Here is a 20,401-nt window from a genome sequence, read left to right as displayed (position 1 = left end):
GCACTGTAGTTTACCTCTCACAGAGTTACATTTCCCAGCAACCCTTAACAAACTACAGTGCCCAGAATTCTTTGAGGTGTGCTTTTAAAGGCATAGTGTATACACTGAACCTGCTCAGTTCCCATTGGGTTGTTTCAGGGTTCTCTCTCTCCAGGTGTTTTATTTTTGTGCTTCCACAAACCTCGGGTTCCCCCCAACCCTGCTGATGCCTTCCTCATTTGTATGTAAGGGCTGACATTTGGGGAACTGGGTTCACTGTTTATCTATATGCATGTTGAGCTGTTGCAGTGATGCTTTAAGAAAATTCAGTACAAGGCTTCATGGCAAATGATGCTCTCATCATGAATTAATTTCTGGAACAAATCATACTTCTTACTGAGATTGCCAGGAGAAGCGTCCTTTATAACAAGGCATTATTTTACAGTGTGTGAGTGCCTCTTGTTCTTCTAGAAGGTGCCAAGCCAGCAAAAAGGAAAGGAAAGGAAATCACCGGGGAGCAGTGAACATTTTGAAGTGGTAGTGAATGTTTATGGCCGCTTTGTGCTGCTACCCTGAGCTTGTCTAGACAATCTATCTCTTCAGCATAGCCAAAGAAACAAAAAGCACTACAGAAGGCCTTAGAAACTTTCCCATTATATATCAAGCCAGAAAATATTGGTTAATTCCGTGGAAGTACATGACGTAGAAATATCCAAGTCTCCCTAAGAGGATGGAAAATAACTTTTCTGCAAGAAGTGCAATCATAGACACTGCTATTGTCTCAGTGTATTACTTTCTGGGTGGACTGTACTAAAATTAGGAGAGCTGGGCAGCAGTTCACACATGTAGGGGTAACGCTTGATCCTGCTGATGAATCTGAAAATGGATTTCATTCTAAACTGAGGAGATGTGAAGTCCTATGGCATTTGATCCATGATGGTTCATTCTGCAGAACATCGTGTTTTTGCTGTTGTTTTATTTTGATGGAATGATTCCATGTGCCTTACAGACCTTGAACATGAAACTTGGCTCACCTTCCCAACAAAGCTGAGCATTTGATCATTTTCTTTTGAGTTTTGTACTAACATTTATGTGTTGCGAAATTCACCACGGCTCAGCCCGCGATGTTCGTTTCAGCCAAGTATTTCTGGATCGCAGTAAACCAGATTCTCCCAATTTCGGATTGCATATTTATGGAACAAGCTTTCAGCTTTGAAGATTTGACAGATCAAATACCAATCCCAGGACTGACCTGTGCTTAATTTTCTCAACATGTGAAGCTACGACAATAAGACTCTGTTAGAACATGATGGCAGAGGTGTAAGAAAAAATGACTCATGCAGTGTCCCAGGCTGCTGGTGTCTATACAAAGAGCATGGGCTCTCATCCATTACATGTACAGTGTCAACACACCCAAAGCAGCAGCTGCTTAGGCCAAAGATCCCTGGTTTACTAATGCTGCATGCATAGCAGCTGAAGGCCTAATTCCAATCGGACACCAGCTGCAAAAAAATGGCTTTAACATTCCCTCCACATACTCACACACACTTTGTTTCATTGGCATCCAACTCGATGGAGAGCTCTGATGAATAAAAAATCTTGCTCACTTCTTTGCAATTTTTCATTTGCTCCTAATAAAGGTATTGCCCTATTTAGATTTTTAGATTTTGCCTGGCGTAGACATATTTAATGTCAATATGTCTTCCATTCATAATTCATTTTCTCCCCAGAAAGTGAATATTCATTGAACTGAATGCTCAAAAAGACTTGCCTAGTACTTTCGAATATCTTGGTTGTAGTTTGCTGCCCTAAGAGATCTATCAGGGATTTCTCGTTTCTTGTAAAGAACATTTATTGACATTGGACAGATGTCCTCGTGGAGCTTGGGTTGGAAGCTGCATGTTGATCAAGCAGCCATGTTCAATCACATTGTAAATCTGCAAACTGGGAAAATCTGCAAAATCATTGGAAAACCAGCCTTTTCCAGAAGAAAAGGTGGTACACATGGTTAGCTAATCATGTTGGTACAAGTTACCACTTTAAGCTGACTTTTAAATGCCAAGTATGTTTTTTCCCCACCATGATGTTGTCTGGTAGAGATGATAAGGTGAACATGCTCAATTATCTTTACTATCTCCTTGTTGTAGGGTCCCCTTGGTATTGCTGGTTCACCAGGTTTTCCAGGCATTCCTGGCAGGAAGGTAAGTCATGTGTTGGTTCGATTCTGTTAGGGAAATACCTCTCCACTTTTTCTGCAATGCATATTTTTGTTTCAGAACAAGGAGATAAAATATCCCAGGCAACCCATTCTAAGAAAGTTTACTCAGGAGTAAACCCCAATTATTCAAAATCAACCATGCCGTGCTTGGTTATTTGGTATAGAAACAATCAGTTTATCCCTCATTTGTCGCTAGATGCAGGTCTAAACATAGCTCCATTGTTTGTGCAGTATGCTTGTGGTTGTTGATTGCTGTTGCAGGGAAGATCCAGCGGCTAGAATCCTTGGGGAAATGGATTTACAGAGGGGCTGTTCACTCACTACTTGATGTCTAGATTCTAGTCATGATAAGATTGGAAGTGGGCATGGAGCGCACACTCTTTGCTCCTCTCCAGTCGTTCTGCTGCTACACCGAAGTGCAGCAAGCCAAGACCTGATTTGGCTTAGTGCGTCGTCCAAACACGAGCTCATGGTTTAGCTTTCTCCAAACTAACCATGAATTATGGCCAAGTGTGTCCTAAGGTTTATGTCTTGTAGTTTGGGAGAGCTGGACCACGAACCTGGGTTTTGGATGACATGCTAAGTCAAGCCATGGCTAAGTCAAACCATGCACAGCTTTGCAGCAGGGTGGCCAGGGAGGAGCAAAACAGCTGCAATGTCCTCTCCAGCACTAAGCCATGGTTTAGCTTAATGTGGTGGTGTGAACCAGGCCTGTGTATGGGTATCTGAAGAAGTGTGCATGCACACGAAAGCTCATACCAAGAACAAACTCAGTTGGTCTCTAAGGTGCTACTGGAAAGAATTTTCTATTTTGTTTCGACTATGGCAGACCAACACGGCTACCCACCTGTAACTGGAACTATGGGAATAAGGATCAGCTTCTCCTTTCCTTCTTAGCCTGGAGACAAAAAGAACCTGCATTTATTAACTCCTCACTGAAGCGGCTGTGTGAACAGCAAAGACTGCTTTACTGCTGAAGTTAATATGGGCACAGACTGTTTGATACATATGAACATATCCGACGATAATATGAAGAAGCGAAGGCACAGAAGAGTTTTAAGTGTGCCGTTGAGCAAGGCTTCTATGCACATTGCATTTTTTGTTTTTGTTTTATGGTTGTGAGTGTGGTGTTATTTAGCTGGATAGATCTGGTTGCAGCATCCCTTAGGAAACCGAAACAGCTGGAAGTGCAATTCATTTTAACAGGAGTTGGCAATGCACCTGGGGCTCTTTCTGTGCCACAGAATAATGAACTGCAGGAAAAGCTAAACAGCCAGGTTTTCCTCATTTATATGGTGTCATAAAGCAGTGCTGTTCTCATGCAAAGTTGGTGTTAGCTCATCTTTTCCCAGGCTCAACATTTTTTAAAATAATAATAATAAAAAACACCTACAAGAGAGGTCATTTGGACGAAAGAATTATAATAGTGAAAACACACCCCTATCTTTAACACTAGGATAGTATTAGTTTTTAATAATGCTGGATCTAGTTTCTTTCTTTTATTACTTCATTTTTTAAATTTGGCCTCACTAGCATAGTTTTCCCACGGTTATTTTTCTAGTGTGCTTTTAAACTTTGTCTATATTTAAGAATGTTGGGTCTATAGCAAAGTTGGCTTTCTTTATAGCTTAAGGGCACAAGCAAGTGGTTTGAGGAAGACTCCTGGGGAAAGTACCTACCACTGTCTTTTTTATTTCAAGGGGTATTTAGCCTTGGGGGGGGGGAACTTTCCCAATGGATTGTACGTTCTGAATAGTTTTAACTGGGGAAAGCATGTCGGTATACTGAATTAGTCTGTGTTGGGTCTTACCCTTCATCATTTGCACTTGTTGCTCTGAATTTTCATTTCATCTAAACGTCTGTTTCCCCTTAAAGAAGCATGTCATATGTGTATGTGTGTATGCATGTGTGTTGTGCAGACTATATGGGGCCTAGAAATGGGGGCACTGTTTTTATCGCCCCAACCTGAGCCCTTGACCACAAGAAGAGAACTTAAGGGAAATTCTCCTTGCTATGGAGAATTCCAAGGAAATTCCGGGTGCTTATCGATTGTGGTGACATCTCATTTGCAGTGACATTTTACTTTTGTGTCCCTGTCCTATTCACAAGTGATCTACCGGTTGTGGGTAGTGGAATAAGGCAGTGGTGCTCACCAGACCTCCGACCAAGTTCAGATGGTACCCGGTGCAGATTTTTTTTTTGCCACCCCCCCCATTGAAATTATTAAAAGAAGGAAAAATAAGATACAGTTGCAAGTGTTGTTTCTGGTTTATTTACTTAACATTGTGAGCATAAGCACTTAAAACTTTCCCCCCTAACTTTGTTCTCACACCCACCTCTCCTCCTGTGCATTCCAGGGTTTTGGTCCTAAGTTGAGGGAGCTTTTGCTTCTCTCCTTCCCTCCCCCCTCTGCTTGTTTGCTCACCTGCCTCCTTCCTGTCTTCTGCCTCCCTCCCTCCCTGCCTGACTCCTCCGCTGGCAAAGTGGTGCAGCTCCCCCTTTCCCCCGATGGCTCAGGGTAGGCTTGGGAGTCATGGGCGCGCCGTGTGCCGAATATTAGCCCCCTCAGCGATGGCACCCGGGGTGGTCCGCCCCCACCACACTCCCCTTCCTACGCCTCTGCCTCCGACTACCTGTGTCACTGCTGCATACGGGACACAGAGCTGGGAGCGGTGAAGCGGCAGTGAGGTTAGTGTGTTGCAATCCCTTGATTGATCAAGGCACAGCATGAGCTATGCTGCCCAAATTCTCTATTCTACAGAACTATTAAAGGTTCAGAAGCCCTGTCCACTTTTCCACCTGGCCACCCACGTTCTGGAATGTGAAACTCGGCAATGCTAATAGGGTTGGCCACCTTCCCCAGCTCGGATTAAAAGATACTTACTTGGACCGTAAAGACTTCTTAGTGGGAAGAAAGTTCTTTGCTTTCCCAGCATCCTTCTGTATACTTTCACCTCTTTCTTACTGTGTGCACACAAAAGAAGAAAGCATTGCTGAAGTCGCTCTGCAGAGTGGTGGAGGCTGAGCTGCTGAACTTTTTTCTTTGTCCTGAAGTTCTTAAGATCTCATCACCACAAACATCTGGTAGCCATGCCCTTGGAGAGAAACAGCGCAAGGACTAATCAGTCTAGCAGATGTTTTGCGCTGTATTTACAGTTGGCAGTTCTCACTAAACAATCATTAGTCAATGCAGTAATTTAAGGGATTAAGTAATAATCCTTTTAATGGATGGGCGGGAGCAGGGAATAGGGACAGACCGAAACAATGTCGGCATGTGAAGGAACTTGGCGAAAGGAAGCAAGTATGTGGGGTTTTTGTTTTGTTTTGTTTAAAGAAGTGTTGGCTAAGATTCTCACTTTCAATGGAATGATCTTGCATTGCATTAAAGGATACACCAAACATATGCAATGTGTCTTCTGCAAGTTTATAGTGTTTAACATGATTTGAATATTATTTTTATGAATGCGATAGGCCACTAGTAGTGCATCTATCACATGGATTCTGCAGCATCTTTATTTGAAAGCGTTCACTGCATTATACACGGAAAGTTGGAAGTTTGGGAAATTGGGTTTTTTTTTAAAAAAGGAACTGGCTCCATGGGTGTGTCCCTGTGGCCTCACACTCACGGCTGCCCTGCACCATCCCCAACTGGCAGGCTGTAACCACACCAGTTTCAGGAGAGTGGTTTCAGGGCTATGTCCCACCACACCAACTTTGACTAGACACGGGTGTGAGCAGACCAGTCTGCTGCTCTGCTTCAGTGGTAGTCTCTTTGCAGTTTAATCCCAGAGCTGTCAATCATCGCCAGGATCTTTCTCTTAATGGTGGTGGTGGTTAATATTCAGAAACAATGCATTCCCCCCCCCCACTTTTTTTCAGGGTGAAGCTGGTCCAACAGGTGCACGTGGTCCGGAAGGTCCTCAGGGACAAAGAGGTGAAACAGGTCTGCCGGGTCCTGCAGGAACATTTGGCCTTCCTGTAAGTTCATCAGATATTTCGTAACCTAAGCGTTTCATGAGTCCTAATTCTCGTTGAGGTCGTGAAACCGTGTCTGATCTCTGCTACTACAGGATTGCAAGTGGCAGCTCACACTGAATTTTCCTGTTTTTAGACCATTTCTCCTTGACATCTTGATTTTTATGCCGAGGGATTTGTGTGTGTGCATCCATGTGGAAGCATATTCAGGCATGTGAGCTATAATTCAAGCAACTCTTCCACAGCGACAGCCAGGCCACAATTTCCCTGATGTATAATTGAACGCATAGTTCAGGGGTTGCCAACCTTCCTTGGCCCATGAACACATTTGCAAAGAGGAGAAGCTATCATGGGTACCATTCAAAGCCCACAACCTGTTAGATTGCTTGCAGTAGAACACTTCTCTCAGGTCTCTAATTTCAGTGGCACAGGAGTGGGGCAAGTCTGCAGGCAGATGTGCATCTGCGGGAGCCAAGTTGGTGACCCCCTAGCATAGTAAATGGGTCACTAGAGAATTAATGATCTGTAATAGAAAGAAGCGGGAGTCCCAGTAAAGGAAGAATGGATACAGAAGCTTATGGAATATGCAGAAATAGCAAAACTTACCGGAAGAATAATAAATCCAAGATAACAAACTTTTTTATATATAAAAGAATGGAAATGGTTTATTGAATATTTACAGATAAATTGCAAGCAGATAAAAACATTGGCAGGATTATTGTAATAACCTGCAGTTTCATAAGAGTATATATTTAAAGTAGATAATTAAATGAGCAAATTAAATGAATTTGGATATGAAAAGGAACCATAGAAAGAAGGGGAAGGAAGTCAAACCCTGAAATGTTAAAATGGTTGTAAAATTAACTAAATGTATAAGTTTGAAAAGTATTATTATTTTTATATAAACAGAATTAATGATCTGTGCCAAATGTACTTTTAAAAAGAGAAGCTGCCATGCTTATTTTGACTTTGCAGATAGCAATAATTGCACATGGGACCCCACATGTCTTAAGACATTTGCGATTGCCATATTGAAATGGCATAGCCATTGGGCGGAAAGGTTCTTCTGTTGCATCCATGAGAAGAAGCAACTACTGACTATTCCTCCTCCCTCTGCAGCTCCCAGATCCACCTCCCACACTTGGGCAGTACTAACAACTGGATGTTTGTCCGGTTTTGGTGCTCATCTTAGGTTGAGTTGGGTGGCTATAATGGGGGAATTAACCCTTTCACAATATTGTACATAGCTGTCAACCCTCCCTGCTGTTTCCCAATGCTATAATAAGGGAATTTCCTGCAAAAAATGGGAAAGGTTGACAGCTATGATTATTGTATTCTGAACATGTTAGGGCTGCCATATACCCGGAATTTCCCAGACATAGCCAGGATTCGTCCACCGACCAATCCGTTCTGGGGTGCCGTTTGCACCCCGAAAAGTCCGTAACCCAAGCGGCGCTTTCATGCATGCACGAAAGCGCGTTTCTGCGCATGCACAGACCGCTTCTGTGCATGTGCATGCGGCGAAACCCCGGAAGTAAACACTTCCAGGTTTGCCACGTTCGGAACCTGAAAAAACGCAACCCGAAGCACACGTAACCCGAGGTATGACTTACTGAAATTTCCATTGTTTAAGCTACATAACATCTGCACATTTTCCTCTTGCTGCCTGTTTTTCAAAGAAGCTTTGCATGAACGCGGAAGCTTGTTGCTAACAATGATATATCTTACTCTCCACTTAGGGCTCCCCCGGTACGGATGGTTCCCAAGGTACTAAAGGGCCATCGGTAAGTGATCATATAAACTACCAAACAGTTTCTGGGCCCAATTCAAAGTGCTGGTTTTGACCTAGAAAGCCTTAAATGGCTCAGGGCTTCAGTAGCTCAAGGACCGCTTCTCCCCATATGAACCTACCTGGACCCTGAGATCATCTTCTGAGGCCCTTCTTCATGTGCCTCCTCCATGAGACACCTGGAGGGTGGCAACATGAGAATGGGCCCTTTCTGCAGTGGCTCCCTGTTTCTGGAATGCTCTCCCCAGGGTGGTGATATGATGATGAGGATGTTGTTGTTGTTGATGATGATGGCATGTCTTTCCTTATGTATATGCTGTCAACCATATGTATATGTCTTCTAGGGCTCTCCAGGCACTTCAGGTCCACCTGGCTCACCTGGACCTCTTGGTTCTACAGGACCACAAGGCAGCACAGGTCCCCCTGGCATCAGAGGGCAAATGGTAATGATGTTCCCCTCACATTGTAAATGGTACAGTAGTCTATAGAGGATGATCACTGAGTACCGATGAAATGGAGACGCAATTCAAGTGAGATGGGTTGGTTTCAATCATTCTTAGGCATATTCCTACCAGGGCTGAGCCGGAACCTGGAACCAGAAGTGGTGCTAGGGACTCGGAGCTGGGGAACAAAGTCAAGTGTCAAAGCCGAGGAACAAAGCCCAGCGTTTGAACGGAGCAATGCATCAAAACACACCAGGACCAGGGAGACCATTGCTTCTCACCAGGAAATCTCTCACAGCTCTTACTAGGCAAGAGGAACCATTGACCAGCCTGGTTGGGAGAGCCATCGCAGAACCCATGAATGCTTTACTGTCCAGAATGGAGTTCTGTCATTCACCACATGGAGGCAGATGCACACAGAGCCGTAGAATTCTAGCATTGGAAGGGCTCCTGGAATGCAGGAACCTTTCGCCCAACGTGGGGCTCAAACCACCGACCCTCATAGTACCCTAGCAGACAGGCTGCTGGCTCCAGTCTAGCTGGCTCTTGACAATTGCCCATTTTTTTGCTGGCTCCTCCTTTTAGTAAAAGACATTTTGTACAAGCGTCCAGATATTTGACAAAACAGCAATTTGTCTACCCAACGGAATGACTGAGATACATTTGCGCAGGTGTTAAATAGCACATGAGCCTTAATTTATATACTGGCCCTAAAGTGAAAAATATTAGACACATGATAAAATTGACTACAGTTGTGTCTCAGCCACAGTGTCACTGATAGTGTGCCATTGAGAACAGGTTATATAGAGTAGATCAGCAGATATTCGGAGGAGTTCTGCGTCGTGCCAAGGTGATCATTTAGTCAGTGCAAGAATTTTGGCTTGCCAGAAGAGACGATTCCTCTTCTCCTCACCCTGCAGGTTGTTCTGAGGGTTCTCCTCACCCCCGAGCCAATTTTGGATGGGAATGCCCCTTCCGCCCTTAGAAGGAGGTTTTTTTTGCAGTAATCACGGCCCCTACACGTGCTCAGGGGATGCTGCCATCCCCTGGCACTATTGGCCGGTCTCTGGGCGCAGTGCCCTGCCCGACTGGCCAACCGGCTCAGTTGGCAAGGGCGTTCCCACTGCATTTAAGTGGGACCGTGGCCAGAGCTCGGCCTCTTCTCTTCGCCACCCACAGCGGATCCGGTTGGCGAGGAGAGGGGGAAATCCCTGATACACAACTGGGAGTCAATGGACAACACTTCTGTTGACAGGACTGTAGTAGAATCCCGCCAATTACCAATAATTCACAAAAACCATTGTGATTTTATTTGAATTACTTTCCTTAAAAGAAAGAAAGAAATCTAACGCGATGTTTTCTAACATTAAATGTTATCATCAGTCAGTGTTATCCCTATCATGCTTGACAAAGCCAGTGGCACTGATTACTGTTTTAATGGCAGATATTTACTTTCAGGGAGATCCTGGTGTGCCCGGTTTCAAAGGAGAAGCAGGCCCTAAAGGTGAACCGGTAAGTCTTCCAAACATATCATCTAGGAGCTATCATTAGATTTTCTTCTTTCAAAAGAACAGATTTCCCTCTCTAACATACTGGAGACTTGATTACACAGTCTGTTTGCATCTGTTGGCTTTAAAGAAACAATATTAACCTTGACCTTGGAAAAACTTTTGGCTTCAAGGAATCCTACTCTGCATAAGTGGATGATTCCGTGATTTAAAAATGCACTGCAGGGAAAAAAATAGCTACAAATATAACATACAACTCCAAGCCATTAAGAACAATGGAGTCATTAACTGGAAATGCATGAGCAACTTGTGCGCTTTCCATTATATATACAGTGGTACCTCTGGTTATGTACTTAATTCATTCCAGAGGTCCGTTCTTAACCTGAAATCGTTCTTAACATGAAGCACCACTTTAGCTAATGGGGTCTCCAGCTGCCGCCACGCCGCCGCTGCCCGATTTCTGTTCTCATCCTGAAACAAAGTTCTTAACCCAAGGTACTATTTCTGGGTTAGCAGAGTCTGTAACCTGAAGCGTCTGTAACCCGAGGTACCACTGTATATAAAGATTTTTACAAGCAGAACAAATGCCTCATGATAGAAGTAAATCCAAACATTGTTCTAATTATTGCAATTTGCTGGTGCACTGCATAGTTCTGACACTGCGTCTGTCAACTAGGGCTGCAGATGACTTTGACTATAAAAGATCAGATGTCACTGTGACCTGGGAGCACACACACATCAAATTACTTCTGAATAAACATGCGCAAGTTTCAATAGCATGCTGATTGGTTATAGTTAACATATCTTTAATAAGTATATGCTGCATTGTATCACTTGCATGCAGCAGCCGCTCATAAACAAATCTAACTCAACTTAATTTCCTGCTTGGCAGGGGTTTGGACTGGATGGCCCTTGTGGTCTCTTCCAACTCTATGATTCTAATTTTATTTACAATTGCAAAAATATAGTCAGGTAAAATGCATTGTGTAGTTAATCTGGTGACAGTGTCCCTTAGATACAGCTTTGGGGTGCCCAAGTTGGCATGCACTGACCCCAGCTGTTTCTGCTGGTCAATGAAAAATGATCAAAACAAACCCCTGTGCTGCAATACAGAATAATCTGCTCAAAAACAGCCGCAACAAGTGGCTAATGAATATAATAAATGTGTTATTATTATTAGTAGAATTTCATCCAAAATTTACAATTCATCAACTTCAAAATAATATATATACCAGTCCATAATATAGAAGTAGTCAATCAAATGAATTGCTGACGGGGAACACAACAACGCCATTCAGTGGATGATGTCCAAGACAGTATATCTGGATTGAATCAACTGTTACGAAGATGAATCTTTGTCAGCAAATAGTTTTAGATAGACTATCCATACAGGTAAATGTAATACTTGTGGATCAGAGCTCACTAACCAGAGCTCCATTCTTCTTGGTTATGGACTGATACTGTGTGTGTGTGTGTATATATAATAAAAAATATTAATATTAATATAAATATAATATAATATAGTATAGTATAGTATAGTATAGTATAGTATAGTATAGTATAGTATTGTATTATATTATATTATATTATATTATATTATATTATATTATATTATATTATATTATATTATATTATATTATATTATATTATATTGAAGTTGATGAATTGTAAATTTTGGATGACATTCTACTACTAACACATTTACTATATTCATTAGCCACGTGTTGCAGCTGTATTTGAGCAAATGAAAAATGACCAGCAGTAGCATTTGTGGGACCCCTGATTTTGGCTAGTGTTCGTGTCAGATGTGTTGGATGATTATTCTCCAAGCTGGAGGCAATGGTGATACTTAGGACAGTGTACTTTTTTTAAAAAAATCCCAAATACCTACCTACTTACCTAACCAACCACATTTGTATCCTCCTCTTTTTCCAAGGAACTGAAAACAGCATATATGGGGTGGGGGTGGGGTTCAACCTAAGTTATTATCTCTTGTGAAGTCAGTTTGACTGGTTGATAGTGGCTTGACCAAGACTACATGAGATCTTTGTGGTCATTGTGATCAGGGATTTGAACTCCTGTCTCACTGGTCTAATCCTAACATTCTATTCACTTGTCCAGTAGCACCTTCAATATCAACTAAGTTTGTTCTGGGTATAAGCTTTTGTGTGCATGCACGCTTCAGGTATCCCAAGAAGTGTGCATGCACACGAAAACTTATACCCAGAACAAACTTAGTTGGCCTGGAAGGTGCTACTGGACAACCCCCCCCCCCTTGCGTCAGACCAACACGGCTACCTACCTGATTCTATTCACTGCCAGTTGCATGTAGATTCTCTGAAACACTGCTTTAATATCAAAGTTAACCTCCAAACCAACGTAGGTGAAATCGTTCTGTAGATAAATGATTGTTGTGTTGTTTAGGAATTTGCTTCCCGTGTTTACAGCTGAGTTTTGAAAATGCACATTATTCATTTAGCTTGTGTATACAGAAACACAATTTTGTTCTAAAAGGAAGGTTTATGAATATATCACACAATTAGTAATGATAGAATTATGAGTAATTATAGAATTAATTCCCTCTAATGCTGTTTGGCCTGTGTTCCAGAACTGCTGGAACATTAGAATTTATGCAAGCAAGCAAGCAACCAACTGTAAGGGATTATTATAGAAAATCAGTCCATTCAGGCATCCTTCTTCGTGAAACATTAGTTTCTGCTGCTGAAACGGAAAAGGAAACACAGCGTTTTAAACATACAGCCGTGGCTATCTGTCGTGTTGGAAATGAATGTTTGTCTTTGTGTGCCTGATTATATGAATGAATCATGGGTACTTGCATGTCTTTAAAAATGGATTTTTCTTCTCCTCTAGGGTCCACACGGCCCTCAGGGTCCAATTGGCCCCGTTGGTGAAGAAGGGAAAAGAGGTCCTCGTGGTGACCCAGGGTCAGTTGGCCCTCCTGGACCTTTGGGAGAAAGGGTAAGGAAGGGGGGGGAGACCTAAGTAGTTTTGCCTAGGTTCTGTTCAAAAGAAAGTTCCAGGCAGGTTTCTTTTTGTTCCCGAGGCACATTTTATATCCACATTTTATAAATACTGTCGTAAAATGCAATAACTGTCAATTTGAATGTCCTGTTTCTGGAGGCGGTTGGAGGATGGATGGTGGCTAACAGATTGAGGTTGAATCTTGACAAGGCAGGTGGATGTGGAGGACTCCATGGTCCTGAATGGGGTAACTGTGCCCCTGAGGGACCAGGTGTGCAGCCTGGGAGTCATTTTGGACTCACAGCTGTCCATGGAGGCACAGGTCAATTCTGTGTCCAGGGCAGCTGTCTACCAGCTCCATCTGGTATGCAGGCTGAGACCCTACATGCCAGCAGACTGTCTCGCCAGAGTGGTGCATGCTCTGGTTATCACCTGCATGGATTACCGCAATGGGCTCTACGTGGGGCTACCTTTGAAGGTGACCTGGAAACTACAACTAATCCAGAAAGCGGCAGCTAGGCTGGTGACTGGGAGTGGCCGCTGGAACCATATAACTGTCAGGAAACGGCCTCTATTCACAAGTAGGACCCTGGCAGAGACACATTCCCGACTGGCATGCTCCCTTCTTCCTGGGCGAGCGGGAGCTTCTCAGCTTCTTCAGCCCCCGGACCTCATAGTGATCGATGTGGGAGTACATCAACACACTCTTAGGCACCCGCAGAGTTTTGCGCAGTTGCGTAACAGACCACAGCAACCAGCATGTTGGCTAACCTACTTTATTACATATATACACAGTCGGAACACTTCAACATGGCTCCCTCTCTCTAGCATCAGACAGCAAAGAGAAAGAACAAAGGACAATAGTCCTACTTTAGGGAACACAGTAAGACAAACATCCTGTCTTCCGTCACTTCGCACTTCCCACTCTGTGGAATGAAAACACATACCCAGTCATGTGATAAACAACAAACCCATGACTGCACATGGGAATGAATCTCCCAACAATAACACCGGTCCTGAAAGACCTACATTGGCTCTCAGTACGTTTCTGAGCACAATTCAAAAATGTTGGTGCTGACCTTTAAAGCTCTAAATGGCCTCGGCTCAGTATACCCAAAGGAGCATCTCCACCCCCATCGTTCAGCCCAGACACTGAGGTCCAGCTCCAAGGGCCTTCTGGCGGTTCCCTCACTGTGAGAAGTGAGGTTACACGGAAGCAGGCAGAGGGCCTTCTCGGTAGTGACGCTCTCCCTATGGAACACCCTCCCATCAGATGTCAAGAAAATAAACAACTATCTGACTTTTAGGGGGAGCTAGGGGGTGGGAGGGTGGACCATCCTGAGTGGCACTTTTGGGAGGGATGACACTGCACAACTCCACCCCTGGGTCAAGCCTAAGAGTTGGTGGCAAATTTGCCACTCTTGCCTCAGCTGGGCAGTGTTGCACGACGATGCCTGGCTGCAGCTCCACCCCTGGGTCAAGTGTGACCCCTGGGGTGCAGTGGGTTCCCTCTGCATCCTGTCCCCTTTAGGGGCGTGCCCTGCTCCCCTGTCCTGGGTGTCGGTAGCATATGCTCTGCTGTTGATTATACTAAAAGATATTCTGTCCATAGATTTCTGGCACTTGGTTTCCTACAGTGAAACACTTAGTCTGTCAGCAAACATGAAACACAATTTCAGAACAGGAAAGCAATTCTGTCTCCCACAAAAAAAGCACAGGCAGATAAAGGAGATTTAGGACTACACCAAATCAAATAATTTTTTTATTGCCTATTCTCTTGAAGAGAGTTGGGGATAAAGTTCTCAGTTTTCTCAAATGGTGCCAGATAGATAAAGATAAGCCTGAGAAAATTGTCATTTTCTTTGAAACATGTTTTACCGAAATGGCCAAAGAGGTCTTGTCCTGTTCCTTTTATTTTTATTGGGCAAGAATGAGCTTGAAATAGTTTTTATTTTTTATTTTTATTTAGTCAAATATACTATGTGATGTAATTGTTTTTTTTTTTTAAAAAAAATCTATGGCATGCATATTTGCTTCATGGTTTAAGCACTAGTAGACTTTCTGAATTTATATATTTCATTGGCATTAATATAATTCAATTGAAATATCGTAGGCATGGTGAAAAATGGTATCATGTACTATTTTGTGACCAGATTTCCTTGTCTTGTTTGGCCTCATACTGTCTATTAAATCCAGTTGTGGTTGTTGTTAAAATTTGTGTACCGCCATTCATCCATAGGGCAGTCCACAACATAAAAGTGCAAGACAAAAATCACAGAATACATATTAAGAACAAGAACAGCCCTCCCCCCAAAGAAACCAATAACCTCTCTCCCCACAACACATTTAACAGAGTCTCTGATGTTACTGAGCCCAAGGCGCAGCTGGCTTAAATCCTCCAGCAGTGGACCAGAGGGAAGACTTGTTCACTCTGGTCTGCCACCTAGGCTTCTCACCCTCCAAGGCTCTCATTGGCCACTTACTAAATTCAAACTTTGTTGGGCACTCCCACCATCTCCTGTGTTAGGCAGATCTAATCTCACAGAATGCCTGCATAAAATTATGTATACATGCAAGAAATGGGGAAGGGGAGAATAACAGTCTTCTGATAGGATTACAAACATGAATATGTAATATGTTTTTTAAAAGTGTAATTAATTTTTGGAGAAATCGCCATGGACCTTTGCAATTGCCAAATTACAAATGATCTGTGTTCTACATTTTGTGCAACCTGCAGTTTTGATATTCTTATATTATTATTATTTTTTAAATTTCTATACCGCTTTATCTTTTTAAGGAAAATCTCAAAGCGGTTTACAGCAATAAACATTTGCAAGCAATGTCTATATATTTAATCCCTTTCTTAAAAAATAAATGGCATGTCTTTGATTCCGTAGGGTCCTCCCGGAAATCGTGGCTTTCCAGGTTCTGATGGCTTGCCGGGACCAAAGGTAAGTTGGCATGAAAAACCGTTCATATTACTAAGTGAAGTAAGCAGATTAAGGCACTTAATAATGGGATGTAGGTTCAGTAGAAATGCTGGATTATCATGGTGGAATTACATACCCTGGTGTCGCAGCCACCTGCTGTCCCATATCCAAAGAAATGACACACAGCAACGGTTTGGATCAACCCAGGCCACAAATTTATTGATTGCAGATGTCAGAGGTTTGGCACAGGCATTGGGTAAACCCGTTGATATCCAGCATATTTACTGGAAGTACACCTACCTCTTGAGGTCAACCTGATGACATGGAGGTCCTATGACATATATCAAATAGGAAAACTCCCATGGCGTCACTCACTTGAGGAGTGCTATGGCCTAGCCGCCATCTGGATGTCTGGACAGAAGCAACTCCTTCTGGATCCCTTTAACGGGATACCCCTGAGCTGAGGAGGGGCAGGCAGAGGCTACAACCTCCCCTCCGACCAAGACTAAGGCTTACCCTATGCCTAAACCACCAAACTTATGACTGTTGCTATGAGGTAGGCAAAACCATCAGACATGGCCAATTGGTGTGTTGGAAAATTCCTGTTCGGCCCCAAATATGGTAATCGACAATGTCTATAGAAAGGACAAGCACAACACCAATTGATAAGGGAAGGTGTGTGTGTGTGGGGGGACCCAATGAGGAACATTCTGCAGAGGAGGAGGCAGGTCACCTTATATATCCAAGGAGCGGACTCAAGTGAAACCTGTAGGCTCAGTTGGTCCCACCCCTCGGGAAGAGCCTGTGTCCTAGCCCACCCATGATTGGCCAGTTTGCAGGCAGGCTTGCATCCGGCTTCCTGGCCAGCGTGGAAGACCGTTTGGCTCCTTGCTGACTGGGAAACCCCCACAGTTGCACCACATCAGACTGCACAAGGCACTGGCAGAGGAAGGGGGTGTGGTGGGTACGGTCAGCCACATGTGTCATCCCTGAGGGCAGGTAATATCGCCGCCCTGCCCCCCTGGGATGCTCATCACCTCTGGCACAGGGAGAGGTGTGCTGGGCCGCAACACCGCCAGATCTTTAAGGGTAAGCAGACTTCTTTGACATATATACAGTCGTATATTATAAGTCAAACAGAATCTGTTCCAGGAAGATCCTGCAGCCAATCGGAAGCTGCAAAAGCCCTTGTCGGACATTCGGGTTCCAAAGAACGTTCGCAAACCGGAACACTCATTTCCGGGTTTGCGGCGTTCGGGAGCCAAAATGTCTGAGTACCAAGGCATTCAGGATCCAAGGTACAACTGTACAGTTATTTGTCCCTTCTCAGCAGATCTCCATTTGCACAAACTCCTATGTTGCTAATAGGGCACATGTTAGGGTGCATAGGTATTTGTTTATGCTTGAGAATACTTTTAGTCTGCTTTTTCACTGGATTTCTGAGGAAAACAAATCAATTTTAAATGAATTCTGGACTGGCTTTGTAAAATACCTCTCAGAAATAAAATCCTGTGGTACACACACTCACACTCCCTTTAATTATGTCTGCCGCTGACTAACGTGACTTGGCTTTCCCTTGCAGGGTGCTCAAGGAGAACGTGGTCCTGCAGGAGCTTCTGGTCCTAAAGGAAGTCAAGGTGATCCCGGTCGCACAGGAGAGCCAGGCCTCCCAGGTGCCAGGGTAAGGGAACTCGTTTGTCTCATTTCCAATGGACAGAGGTGAATGGTCAGTTCGGGAAGTCTAAAGCTTAGACTGATTTGAGAGGGCACACCAACATTCTCTGCTGGTAAAATCTGCTAGGCATTTCATTGGCTGGTAACGTAAAATAAGTTTTAGTGGGAGAATTCCGAACATCATATAGAGATAGACGTATAGATTTCTTCAGTCTGTGGAATTCTGTGGAGGGCTTTGTAAAGGTTAGTCTTTTTTTATAGCTCAATATGGTGACGGCCATAGCTAAAATAATGTGATAATACAGGTGGTGACCTTTTCAGATGCATCCAACTGATGCACAATTGACGGCGTGAGGGTCCTTTTGGACCCAGAAAAAAGGCGGAAAGGGGTAGAAGGGGGCAGAGCAAGGGCAGGGAGAGGCAGAGCACAATGGGGGCTGGAAATAGAACCCCTGCATGAAATGGTTGCCTCCTGTATTATGAAAATGTCTAAATATGCCTTATGAATATATGTGACTTGGAGCTGATTTGGCAGTCAAGTGCTAAAATGGACGCTGTTTTGTAATATCTTCCTTTTATAGGGTCTTACAGGGAATCCAGGTGTTTCAGGTCCAGAAGGAAAATCTGGACCCTTGGTAAGTACATTTAGACATCTCTACGGGGTGGGAGTTGGTAGACTGTGCTCTGGACTTCCTCTTGTTTCACACCTTTATAGCTCTAAGCGGTCTCTGCCCAGTATACCTGAAGGAGCGTCTCCACCCCCATCATTCAGCCCAGACACTGAGGTCCGGCTCCGAGGGCCTTCTGGCGGTTCCTTCACTGCGAGAAGTGAGGTTACAGGGAACCAGGCAGAGGGCCTTCTCGGCAGTGACGCCCTCCCTGTGGAACGCCCTCCCATCAGATGTCAAAGAAATAAACAACTATATGACATTTAGAAGATATCTTAAGGCAGCCCTGTTTAGGGAAGTTTTTAATAACTGGTGTTTTAATGTATTTTTAATCTTTTGTTGGATGCCACCCCGAGTTGCTGGGGAAACCCAGCCAGATGGGTGAGGTGGAAATAAATAAATAATTTTACACAGGGAATATGCTGGCTAAAGTTGTCAGTCTAAGGTTGCTTCCAGATGGGGGCATAATATTGCAGTTGGGTCATTCAGATATTGCAAAAAGTTTGTAGGCCGCAGGTGGTGGGCTGTTGTCATGGCTTTTAAAAAGCTCGCTGGGCTTTTTGTAGAAAGCGTAAATGCAGGTTGATCAGGGAAAATATGAGCTTGCATTTTGATGCTGACAATGTCTTTTTAAAAATATATTTATTAAATTTTATAAAACAAAAACAACTACAACATAATCAAACTTAAACACAACAATGCAATTATTTACAAACAAACCTACAATAAAAACATACCTACAATAAAAACAAACCTACAATAAAAAACAAAAAATCTCATTTATTATCACTAATAACTGTCCTTCACATTGTATGTTGACTTCTTCCTATCTCCTCTTCCTGCGTTCCTTGTCTATCATCTTTAGTAATTTCTAAACATCTTGCAAAACCTTATTTACTATAAAAATTACCCACTTAATTAATCTTAACTGTTATCTTAACTCATATTTCATCTATCTTGAACACTTAACCTAACTCTATGTCTACAGTCTAACTTTTCTTCCAAATTATAACTAATTATCAATCATACAATAATTTTTTTAATACAATTTAAATTTCTTCCATTCTTCTTCCACCGCGTTGTCCCTCTGGTCATGAAGTTTCCTGGTCATCTCTGCGAGCTCTATATAGTCCATCATTTTCATCGTTGGAATTACTTCCATCTTCCAGTTTTTAGCTATCAAAATTCTAGCTGCTGTTGTGGCATACATAAATAAAGTTCTATCACATTTTGGAATTTCATGGCCTAGGATGCCCAGTAAAAAGGCTTTTGGTTTCTTTTTAAATGTGTTTTTCAACCCCCTTCTTCATTTCATTATAAATCTTTTCCCAGAAGTCTTTTACCTTTGGGCTAAAGTGGTACCTCAGGTTAAGAACAGTTTGAGGTTAAGAACAGACCTCTGGAGTGAATTAAGTTCTTAACCCGAGGTACCACTGTAGTTGGAAAGTACAGCAAGAGTCATTTAGACCAACCCTCTGCAATGCACCCTTCAGTTTGAAATTGCAGTGCTTCTGCTGAAGAATTTAGTTATAACACTCTAAATACTGAATGGGATAGCCTACTGAATACTGACCACAGATGGATTTAATGAAAGCAGATAGTTACACACTGCGGCTGCAGTCTAATACATGCACTTACGTGCACATATGTCTCATCAAATGCAGCAACTAAAAATGAAGTAGGATTGCGTTGTGTGAATTAAACTTTGATTTTTTTTTATTCAACCAGAATATAATGTTGGAACTCACAACTGTTCCCCCCCCCTTAACGCTCGAAACTGCTATGATTTAAATTACATTGCTATGGCATCTGCATGTGAAATCAGAAATGCAAACTACAGAATTCAATCTACAAAATCCATATGCCTTCTCAGCTCATGGGGCTAATGGGGAATTGGTCCAACAACAACTACTGTGAAGAATATGGGAATAATTTCCCCAAACACAACTACTCTTCTGGAGACCCACAGTTTTCCTGCATCCCTGTTTTATAGTCTATGTTATGAAAACGTTATCTTCCCTTTCCTTATCAATTGCATGGCTTGCATTAAAGAAGTTATTAGTTTCAGATTCTTTGCATTTTTCTGTCTTCCTCATTCCTTAAAGGCTCTGCAGTGGTTTGTGCAATGGTTCCGAATGCAATGTGCACATGGCTGTCTTTAAGGGAAGAAACTGGACGCTGATACCAAATCCTACATATATTAAGGAAAATAGAAACATCATCTCCCCACCCCAC

The 20,401-nt window shown here is 43.0% G+C and overlaps 1 protein-coding gene across 1 annotated transcript in view; it reads left to right on the top strand.

Annotated features, from left to right (window-relative positions):
* The window catches only part of COL5A2 (collagen type V alpha 2 chain), a 162,156-nt gene that overhangs the window by 110,821 nt on the left and 30,934 nt on the right, over positions 1 to 20,401 (top strand). Inside the window, exons 19-27 of the mRNA XM_033168585.1 lie at positions 2,127 to 2,180; positions 6,077 to 6,175; positions 7,912 to 7,956; positions 8,306 to 8,404; positions 9,863 to 9,916; positions 12,784 to 12,891; positions 15,792 to 15,845; positions 17,407 to 17,505; positions 18,080 to 18,133. Of these exons, the coding sequence (XP_033024476.1) occupies positions 2,127 to 2,180; positions 6,077 to 6,175; positions 7,912 to 7,956; positions 8,306 to 8,404; positions 9,863 to 9,916; positions 12,784 to 12,891; positions 15,792 to 15,845; positions 17,407 to 17,505; positions 18,080 to 18,133 (666 nt within the window). The remainder of the gene's footprint in view (positions 1 to 2,126; positions 2,181 to 6,076; positions 6,176 to 7,911; positions 7,957 to 8,305; positions 8,405 to 9,862; positions 9,917 to 12,783; positions 12,892 to 15,791; positions 15,846 to 17,406; positions 17,506 to 18,079; positions 18,134 to 20,401) is intronic.

The sequence above is a fragment of the Lacerta agilis genome, chromosome 1 (assembly GCF_009819535.1).
Source record: "Lacerta agilis isolate rLacAgi1 chromosome 1, rLacAgi1.pri, whole genome shotgun sequence".
NCBI classification, from domain to species: domain Eukaryota; kingdom Metazoa; phylum Chordata; class Lepidosauria; order Squamata; family Lacertidae; genus Lacerta; species Lacerta agilis.
This window is presented reverse-complemented; position numbering and strand designations above follow the sequence as displayed.